A 10,668-nucleotide genomic window follows, 5' to 3' on the forward strand; every position below is an offset into this window, starting at 1 on the left:
TTCGAATGAGGTCGCCGTTAACAGCTCATGTTTTGCCAAAAATCGAAGTCGAACTATATATATCAGTATATGCTTCTAAAGCGAAGATATGACACGTCAAATTAAATTTTAAAGTCAAGTTACATCTCATAAAGACTTAAATCTTTTTAATAGATACAAAACTTCAGAGAATTGGATATCAACATGTATCCGTACTAGCAATTATTTTGTTCAATGTGCGCTAAACTGTTTCTGTTGAGGCTAAAAACAGGCAGATACATGACTATTTTCATGTAAAATAAATACATTCCAATATGTGTGGAGTTAGGACAAGAATGCCTTAATCTAAAAAAAAAGAAGCTTTTAACCATCCTGCCCCTAGTTCTAAGTACAGATACCCGTGTGAACTTCCGACAGAGAAACTGCTGAAGTTCTGACATGCGATTCACGGAAAGGCTGCTGAGGTTTACCAGTTTATATTTTCCTAAATATTTCCCAAAGTCCATCGAATCTATTTCTCTGACCTACGCGTGTAGGATTCCTGTCCTTGATGTGAATAGAGGACTGCAGCCCCAAGACTAATTCGCGTCACGTTATCAAGATGAAGCGATCATCTGTCTGTCACCGCTGCTTGTTTAACTTTGCCCACGTTTCTTTGTTTCTGCGTCCCAGGATAGTCTTTATCACCTAATTTATTACCTCTATCTCTGCTCTGTGCTCGATAAGTTAAAGGTGACCAAAACGTACTGTTAAAAATCATATTTATTTTATTGCAGAAAAATATACAAAGATATTTACAAAACAATCATAAAAATAAGAATGCATTTAGACACCGGATCTATTCTGCATTATAACATGGGTCATCAATAAATAAATAAATGTATTTTCAGGAAAAAAAAACCTTAAAAAGGTTTGCACAGGTATGAGCCAGGTGTCAGACTATATTATAGGACAGTTTTCATCGACAGCCTAGCAATGAAAAGTTTCGATGCTTTTTATCCTTTGTTTTTTCACCCCCTTCATAGAACACAGGCACAGCTGGTCAAAAGGCATGCATAATGAAATAAATTTCCAACATTCATCGTCAGACAGAAATGTTTCAAACACAGATCAGAATGTCGAGTTTGTGACCGTGAAGTCGCACGTGTGCTTGGTCGGTGTCCGTCGCCTCGTTGTCTCTAAGTGCTCCCCGCCCTGCCTTCTTGGGTTGAAGATTTTCGTATTTCCCCCCAAAAAACGCAGCTTTGTACATATCCAGCTTCAGACTCGAGAGTCCCCATCACGGGTGGGTAAGTGGACACCAGTTGTCACCTGCAAAGAACAAAATAAGTCAGAGACAATTTGACAGAGATCCACGCGTGACCAAATTTGTTTTCGTGGCCTGTGCAATGTTAACATGTAGCGACATTTAACGCAGGGAAACCTTAAAATGGAAACTAGCTGGCAGTCACCGAGAAAGAAAAAAAAACGTTATTACATAAGAACAAAACTCTTTCAATACTGACGATCGTCATCATAAAAATACATTGTTTCGATCAATTAAAAATAATGGGAGAAAAAAAGGCACTTCGCCAGCGTACAAGCAATTAAACCAAGGCGACCAAATGAGTTAAAAACTCAAGGTCTGTTGCTTCTGTAATCTATAAAAGTTACAAATGTAATGTTACAAAAGTTACGATATGTTTGAGGAAAAGAGGCATACCATGTTAGCCTAGTTTCACAGACGCTAGTGAGATGCAGACATGGACCAGGCGCCCTCCATTCTCCAAACTGAAAAGGCATAGCTTAGTCTCTCATGAGCCACATAACTACAACTTGCCATTTTGGAGTCCAGTTCATCGCTCTGTAGTACTTGATAGAGGAAATCGATGTACCTGGCAGCCAGTTTGAGGGTCTGAATTTTGCTCAGTTTGTCTGAAGGAAGGGTGGGAATGATCTTCCTCAAGGCGGCAAAGGCTTCGTTGAGAGACTGCGTTCGCTGGCGTTCGCGCACATTAGCCATGACTCGCTGGGTCTGAAGTTCCTCGAAAGACTGCGGGCTGCTGCTGCTGGATTTCTTTCCTCTTTTCCCAGGGGTAGGGCTATCTGAATCCTCCCCATTTTTCCTGCTCGATCTCCTTTTCCTCCCACATCTTTTCTGCTGCCTGTCGAGCTCTTCTTCACTGTTGCTTAGACTGTCCACTGGAGACACAGGGGAGCTGGATTCCTCTTGCATCATTTCTTCAAACATCAGCTTCCACTTAGAAAAGACACAAGATCGCGCTTCTTTATTTCATTAATTTAAAACTGGAGACCTCAGTCCCTTGTTATATAAAGTCAGTTAAAATATCCGTACTCTGGCGTCCTAGCCACGGAGGTGTTTCTGGCTTCTTGGAAACTTTGGGAGTTCTTATAGCCTGGACGGCGCTAAGTGTTGGGAGAATGATGCGATTGGTCAAGAAAGCAAATGACGCGAGTAAGAAGGACGGAGGTGTCCAAGGAACCACCGAAAAAGTTTCCGTTTTTCAAGATGCAGCCCTTTCAGAGTAGCGCAGCAGCCTGGTCAACAATGCCAGTGAGAAGGGGGGACCTACTGTATAAAAGGGACATTTCACACGCGCTTTCCGTGCTTTATTTCACCTGGAGTGACGCGCAGGCGGCGCTGAAGCTGTTCCCCGGCTTCGGCGCGGAGCAAATAGCACAAGACTGATATTTACCAGCTGTTACGATTCCACAGTACGATTATAGTCAGAAATACTGCTGCTGCTGCTGCAAACTTAAATCAACGGACATCTCAGGAGCCTGGATGCCGGCCCCACGTATCTATGCAGCAAAGCAGGCCAAGAGGGTCGTGTTAAGATGATGTTATCACCGGCGCAGGGGTTTCGTAAACATAAATAGATTCAAATACCATAATATAAAGTGCGAATGGTATGACTAATTATATTGAATTCTAGTAATGACATAGTTAGCATGTTCTTTCAAAGGTCTGTATACATACAAACAATAGATACAGCCAAACAAAATGTAATGGTCTTCTAGCTAATATTGTCAAACGAAATGTCACTCTAGGTGTAATAAACGTCATTATTCATGGAAATCACAAATACTGTTTATTTTGTGTTCAGGCTATGCCAACCAGAGGTTATTTCAATACACTCCCGTTTCGGCCTTCTTTCGAATTAACAGAGCTGGTAATCGAGACTGAAATCAGTTGTTTGGTACTGGATAGTCAATTTAATTAGCAGCTGTGCATTCTAACTCCTCCCGTGTAACTGGCCTTCCTGTGATTGAAAGGGTACAAGGCGAATGCAATATCCACCCGCATTTTCTGTTACTAGCTGTAAAGACATTGTGTCCTCTGTAGACTGTGTTGACAAAAGATAATATTTAAAGTTATTATACTATTATTTACAACAGACAACACAGAAGGAGAAGAATCACACAGGAGCAAAATGAGAATGATGTTGATAAAAGTAAAATGACAACCCTTTGAAGATGAAGCAGTTGCCAACAATGAAAGAAGGAAAATATTGTTCTTTATTGCTGAATTGCTGATAAAGCACTTTTATTTTTTTTATTATTATTATTATTGAAAGAGGTTATTTCAGTAGGTTATTTCAGTTGTCAGTAGGCGACCTGCAAAGTTCCTCCACCTCGACACTAGGTGACCGCAACATTTATTTTCATTTATTAGTTCCGAGAGAGTCGCTCAGAGAGGTGCTAGTGTGAGTAATAAAAACCTGTCCACCAAAAAGAAGCGGGGGTGTGCGGAGGTTATACCACGATCCTGGAAAAAAAAATAGGTGTAGCGTCTCTCCCAAGCCCGCTGAGCCGGGTTTCTCCCTGTAAGGGCTGGGCACACCGGCGGGCAGACCGGCGGCGGCTGCTCACACTCACACCGAGAGGCCGCAGCGCACCACCAACAAACACTACCTGGCGAGAGATACGAGAGCAGGCACCCACAGCTAACACATAAAACGCTTTAATGTCAACGGATGCTGTGTGAAACCGCCTGATTGGCAAACCATTCACCTCCACGACTGTTACCCCAGGAGTGCCGCGAGTTGCACACCGGGGCTGTGGGCTTCTGCTTGCAGTCCCGCCAAATACGAAACTGTAGGTGCCACGAAAGCGCTTGAAAGGTAAATTTCAGGTGGGGGGGCGGGGGGCTACGTCGATAGCCCCGTACAGAAAAGGTCAGAGTAGCTCCTAGTGAGGCAGGGCATCGCCCCTGTGACCTCGTATGACCTCTATTTGAGGTTGTCCGTCTCTGTATAAACCCACATTGGGCTGAGCTTTGAACGACAGCTCTCTGAGCGTCCTGCCACTCAGCAGTTCAACCAGCCAACCGACCGACTGAGTAACCGACCCAGCTGACGGATGTGGAGCTCGTCTATTGAAATGGGTCTTCATCCTTACACTTAACTACCGTAGTCCTCCTCCGCGAGAGCTTGGAGAAACTGAGGTTATTCCCTGAAATTAAGTACGAGTTCCAGTAGTGCTTGTGTGCATCTATCTTCTGAACTACTTGAAGTGATTAGCGTGTGTTGTCATACTGCACACACTTCCTGAACAGAACGGGGTTAAAGGAAAGAGGAGCAAAGGGAAAGGAAGTGGCTTGCAGGCATCATCGCCGACCACGAGAGGGCGCGATTTCCCACGTATCTGTCAGAGCAGAAGAAAAGTGAAAGGGCACTTTCTGACAGAACTTTCACAACTGATAAAAACCTCAATTTGCTCAAAGCTGGCCTGACGGACTTTCATGTCGAGCTGCGGAAGTGCTGTTTTGCATGTTAGAGAGGAATCCAGCCGATCCGCTCATGAACAAAGAAAGAGCGTTTCGGTAAAAAGATCAAAATTTCGACTCAACCATTTATTTTAAAACCTCGATGAAAATATTATCGCAATAGATACCAAATGCTGACAAAAATCTCTCAAAGCAGGCATGCAGCACATTTACACACCTGAGGAATTTTCGCCAAAATGTGTTTTTATTTTCTTCATTTTTTTTTCTATAATTCTCAAAATGAAATCCTACTGCAATTTCCTTTGTGGTAAAAATACTACTTAAGATTTTTGCCAAAATGTTTTTTTTTTCATAATCTGATTCACCTTCCAGAAAAGCTCCTTACAGACCAAATTCCGCAAGTAACCAAAGCACACAAGAGACAGAAATGATTACACCCTTCTTCAGTATTGCATAACACCGTGTGGGAAACAGACACATTCTGTACGAGAGTACGAGAGTGATGCTGCTCTTGAACTCATTTAAATTTAGTTTAATTTACTTGTACCCAGCCACTATTTCCTACATGTGAAATCAAAACTGCCTTAATGTAAATAAATATAGGTTATGTTTTTCTTTTTTTTTTAAATGAAGTCTTTGAAAAGGAATCTTTATACAGGAAGCTCAACATCACACTAGAGTCAAAGGTGAGGAACCCTAATGGCAGAGAAAAGCAGTGATTGAAAGACACCGTAGGACACACTGTCAGTTTAAAGTCCTAATACAGACGAAGGCAGTGGCTGCCTCACTGACTGCAGAACCAGTTTGAAACAAATGCACTCAATTAGCTCTTATTTTAAAATATCGGGTTTTTTAGGCCTGCATGCATGTGGTCATGCTGAATTTAGGACAGAATTTCTAGTTGTCAGCAGTTGCATTAGCGTAATGGGTTGAGGATCTGTGAGTTTTTAAGTGTGTGCCCCCAACTAAATAATTTGTTCATACTTGCAGAGTATTTGTGACATCACAAAACACAAGATATACTTAATGCTCTAAAAGAACAGAATTGTACAAAAGATCAGTGTTATTTATAAATTGTAATAGACTTGAAATATGCTGTAAGTAACATTTTATGTCAAAGTGGAGTAGTGGCACTATTTTCAGCAGGGGTGGAATTGAAGAGAACTGCTTGTTATTCACTTTCTACTGATTTCAACTGCCATTAAATGCAATAAAACAACATTAAAAAATGATCATGACATTAAAATCATCCTCACGAGCGTGCTATTTTAGCAAGTCTGAGCGAACTCCGGCAATCCATTACAAGGATATTTCGTGTTTATAGTCCCTAGTTTAGCGGTTGCCATGGCCACCAAGCCGAGCTCGGCGCACAGAGAGCCATCTGTAGAGGCAGTTGGTACTACTGGGGCGGACGGAGGGCGAGTTGTGTTCCTGGCCCAGACGGCCCCGGCGGAGACACAGCAGAACGTTCTGTGACGATTCAGAAGAACCGATCGAAACCAGTGGCGATGCTTATGCGTGCTCGGAGCCCTTCTTACCTGAAACACGTAGACGAGAGTTGAGGCTTTAACGTATTCTCTTAGTTAAGAATATTGAAAGGAATAACCTTATGTCCTTTGTTGAAAAAAAGCTTTTTAAGGCAGCCTTAAAGTATAAAGAAAATTGATATCGGACGTCTGCAGAAACTGCTGCTGTATGTGACTCCTTTATGCGCCCAGCACAAACCCTCTGCGTCTGCTTTTGAGGACGGTTGTGTACCTCTTTTCTGACTCTTTCCAGATGAAACCGTCCAGCGGTAGCTCTGCTCTGCGCCACTACAGTGAAATGCTTACTGCACTGAGCCCTGTTACAGGATGTTCGCTTCTAATGGACACACTTCTAAGTGTGTGTTAATGAGGTACAGTCCTTGACGAGACTTCCCTTGTTTTTAATTGTGACTGTGTAAGACAAAGCGTTCGCGGTGTGTGTGCAGGGTGGAGCTAGCGTTGGTGGGGGACGTGTCTTAATGCAGGGGAGTGACATGTATAATGACAGTACCTGCATCACCTTGGACTGACATTGATAATGAAACTGCGAGGTAGAACACTAAGCACAAAACGGAGCAAGGCAACACGTGCCAAGGCTGCAGGCCCTCAACAGGCCCTGAGTCACACACCCTCGTCTGCCGCAGAGGTCTGGTGTCTGTACCACATTTACAGAAAATCAGTGGGGAAACAAGATACAATGTCGCTATTTTGATGAAGTATCGGATCGGACAGCAGATCAGGCCCGCGCTGTGTTATGCAAACAATCAGTACGGGGAGAGCTAGTAAGGTCTAATAAGGCTATCTATTCCTCTAATTCTCTTTCAGAAAACTAGCGCGCTAACCGCGTTAACTACAATCACATCGAGTCATTCAACGTTGAAATAACTTGTACATTAAATTGGAACTTCTACTCCGAATTCTCCAAAATCCGAACCGAGATTTCTAGATATGTTCCGCAAGATTGTATGACAGCCTTTCTGTGTGCCCTTTCCCGCATTTCCCGTAAACCTAAGTGATATTGTTTAGAAGGAAAAATACAGAAAACCCCTTTACCATTTACAGTACCAAGACTTTCATTTTGTCTCCTGCTTTGGCTGCCTAGATGAAACACTGTCCAACCTTTAAACCGCAGTTTAGTATTTCGCTAAAATAATTAGACATTCCACGTCCGAGACATCTACTCATGTTGTTTTCCTATGAGGTATGGAATTATTTACGTGGAAAACAAAAACTAACAGCATGGAACATTTAGAGATGTCTTGTTACAAAATGTAGCTGCACAGCTTTTGGAAATCACGGCGTGGACCATGATTTATTTCCAAGTTAAAATAAACATCCTTTAAAATGTTAATTGTTAAAGGAAACATTTCAAAACCTTGCACAAATTGCAAAGTACCACGCGTCAGATATCCAGACAAGGGCATGAGAATTTAATTTTCAGCTATCAAGGCAAATACAGTGTAACAGTTTTAGATCGCAGGTGGTAGGAGCTGTAACAATTCCTTCTCACCGTTTGGCCCAGGAAGACGTGTATCTTTCAAGCTCATGAATATTATTTGACGTGCTCTTTGTAAAACTGGCAATTCAGTATTCAAAACGAAAAAAATAGTTAATTCGGCTCGTGTCGTTCGTTTCTTTCAGCTAATCGATCGAGGTTCTCATCCAGTCCTTTATAACCCTCTTTCATTCCGGTTATATTAACCCCGGAGCTGTCGGTTCTTGTTCCGAGCGACCTACAGTACCTTTCTTTTATTGATGTTTATGGTTGTTCCAGTTTTCTGCAAAGCAGAAGATTTTAAGTGACTTTCGAAATTCCGCAAGTACCTTACAATCTCTAAATACTGTAGTTAATAATAAAAAATCGCAAAAGGTCTGATTACACTAAATGTATTTTAAATGAAATGTTTAATTAAATAATAGAGCTTAAACGTAAAAGACCACAGATACAGAGTAATTTGGTACCGTAACTGAAAATCCTTGCTCAAAGGTGTCCGTCTTTCGGTAGCTGGATGCCTGAGTATGTCTTACAAGCCAGTCTTTCAGAAACCACCTAGAAGTGTGGTATGACTACAGCTGAACAACACCCTGTCGTATTCATTTCTCTGATGCCCTTCAAGTTAATATCTTGACTCTTCTTACTAGATAACTGTCTGCTCATTGAAACTAGACTAAAGCACTGATAAAGGTCTCCATCTACTCTTTCAAATTAACAATAGTAAGTGTTTAATTTCACAGGAACACTGTGTGTAAAGTGTAGATGTGTACTGTAGTACGGGTTGATGTCAGTTGATGTGGGTACATACTGTACAAAAACATTTTCCTTCTGCTTCTATAGAAAATGTAGATGTACATGTGATAAATGTGACAAAACGTCGTTTTTACGCAAGAATGTGTGGGGAATTTGCTCTCCAATTCATCACAAAAATATTTTCTTTTTATGCTGTAAACTATTTTTTTCTGTCCGCGGCAATACCACAATTGAAACAATTGTGATCCCTTCAATTAATCCTGTAAAATAAACGCCGGTAGTCTCTTCAGTACTTCTATACTGGCCATTTCACGGTACAGACTTACTTTAAAAATCAGGATTCTTCCCAATTTAACTCTCTAGGGATGTTCCCTTGTCCTCGTCTCTCAGGAATCATCCTCCAATGCCGGTCCATATCAAACCTTTCATAAACCGCAAATGAGGCGCGCTGATGACAAAATGAAGCCCATGACAATAACATGGGCGGTTCTCAAAACAGCCTGAACTAATGGAGCATAATGTTTTTAAAAAGCGAACATGTAGGCTGGAAAATGTAGCAGAGATCTCTCGCTTCAAAAAGGGAAACTATCGATTGAGCTGAGTTGTTCTGGGAAATAATAACCTTGCTAGTCTAAACACTGATTTGAAGAACAAAGCTGTGTGTTGGATACTAATGTGTTAGAAAACAAGGAATTGGAATTAATTATAAATTACGTGGGAGCCAACCTCTCTTTACCTTTATTTGCTTCAAAACATTTGACGTACAGTACAACCGAATAAGCTAGAAATTCAGATAAACACGGGTGCTTTATCCCAATTTCTCTCTGCGAATTATTATCACGTCTCCATAATACTCCAGCGAAACCCCAGCCAGGATATCACGAAAAACACTCCCACTATAAACATACAGCATAATGGTAATTTCGCGCCTTCATTATTTTACGCCTGTGGTTACATTTAATGCATTCGCGCAGCACTTCTAAAACCATGAGCCACCAAACCACCTTTGGTATGACTCAGATTAAGCAAAAGAAGAATTTATTGCATAATCACAGACGTATTCATTTTACATGACCTTTTGCAGATCTGTAAATCCACAATACTGGATCACACTACAGTAGGCACTGTCCTCCCCCATTATTTTAAATTATTTTAAATCGCCTGGCTTAAATTCGGAGTCTTTTAATAGCCCCCAGCTTCACGCGCTGATTCAATATTCAACAAATTAAAATGTATTAATCGAAAAATGAAACATTCAGCAATAGCGCGCATCGTGTGTGGGTCGCAATGCCCACGACATGTATACAATGTCCTTTTTATGATGATGATATGTATGCGGAAATATATCTAATATCCGTATGTCTGTAATAAAAAAATAGCAAATCTTTGAAGAGGATGTCCTAAAGGACATGAACATAACTTAATTCACATTGTTTCCGTCATTAAAAGCTATCCGCCGTTTTTTTTTCATGATCGGCTTTCGGTCTCTCTTTCGTTCTCCTTCAGGAGGTCTGTCATAAAGGAGATGTACACAATAGCTAGCCGAAGAGTTTCGATTCTGGATAGTCTCTTCTCGTAGGCAAAGGTGGGCACCTTCTTCCGCAGTTCATCAAAGGCCTCGTTTAGGCTGAACATCCTTTTTCTCTCCCTGATGTTGGCGGCCTGGCGCTGGGATGTGGTGATCACGCGTTTCCTTTTAGATCGGCCAGTTAATGGGCCAACGTCGTACTCAGGCGATATCTCCATCCCCAGAGAGCCCAGACACACCTTTCCAGCGAAAGGAACCGGCCCTTCCCCAATGTCACGAACGGAAGCGATATCGCAATAAAGCCCTCGCAGGTCCGCGGCGTGTAAAGACGTGGCCGAGGTCGGTTTGGGCTGCCCGGGCGACTGCAGAGGCAAGTCCAGAAAGTTGACGTCCGTTACGAAGTCCATAACTGGAGTATCCAGGAACGCTCCTTCCATTTCTTCGAGATCCGTAGGGAATGCTGATGGAAGCATGTGCATGAATCTCGAGTGCCTGGCTTGAGAGCAGCAAGGCTGGCAAAATACAATGAAATATTATCAGTTAGGCCATTAGTATTTATGACGGAGGAGATAACGGGATTAAGAAATCGTTGAAAAAGACCAACGATTTACCGCGTCTTAACGCTGATGAGAGCTGACAGCCAACACTTCAGCGCGCG

At 42.0% G+C, this 10,668-nt stretch overlaps 2 protein-coding genes across 3 annotated transcripts; both read right to left on the reverse strand.

Moving 5' to 3' along the window:
* Positions 1 to 841: 841 nt before the first annotated feature.
* LOC148823181 (twist-related protein 2-like) lies at positions 842 to 2,317 on the reverse strand. 2 transcript variants are annotated; one of them, XM_088929372.1, is made up of 2 exons: positions 1,854 to 2,317; positions 842 to 1,290 (listed from the first exon to the last, which is right to left on the reverse strand). In XM_088929372.1, exons 1-2 carry the CDS (start codon positions 2,207 to 2,209, stop codon positions 1,287 to 1,289), a joined length of 360 nt encoding a protein of 119 aa, XP_088785498.1. In that variant the 5' UTR covers positions 2,210 to 2,317; the 3' UTR covers positions 842 to 1,286. The 2 variants fall into 2 exon arrangements, with proteins under 2 accessions (XP_088785498.1, XP_088785497.1); XM_088929371.1 differs by having other exon boundaries at positions 1,682 to 2,317.
* A 7,632-nt stretch (positions 2,318 to 9,949) lies between these two features.
* ferd3l (Fer3 like bHLH transcription factor) lies at positions 9,950 to 10,447 on the reverse strand. Its single transcript, XM_088928607.1, has one exon. It carries the CDS (start codon positions 10,445 to 10,447, stop codon positions 9,950 to 9,952), a length of 498 nt encoding a protein of 165 aa, XP_088784733.1.
* Between the last annotated feature and the right edge of the window lie 221 nt (positions 10,448 to 10,668).

Source organism: Atractosteus spatula, chromosome 12 (assembly GCF_055471065.1).
Source record: "Atractosteus spatula isolate fAtrSpa1 chromosome 12, fAtrSpa1.hap1, whole genome shotgun sequence".
NCBI lineage: Eukaryota > Metazoa > Chordata > Actinopteri > Semionotiformes > Lepisosteidae > Atractosteus > Atractosteus spatula.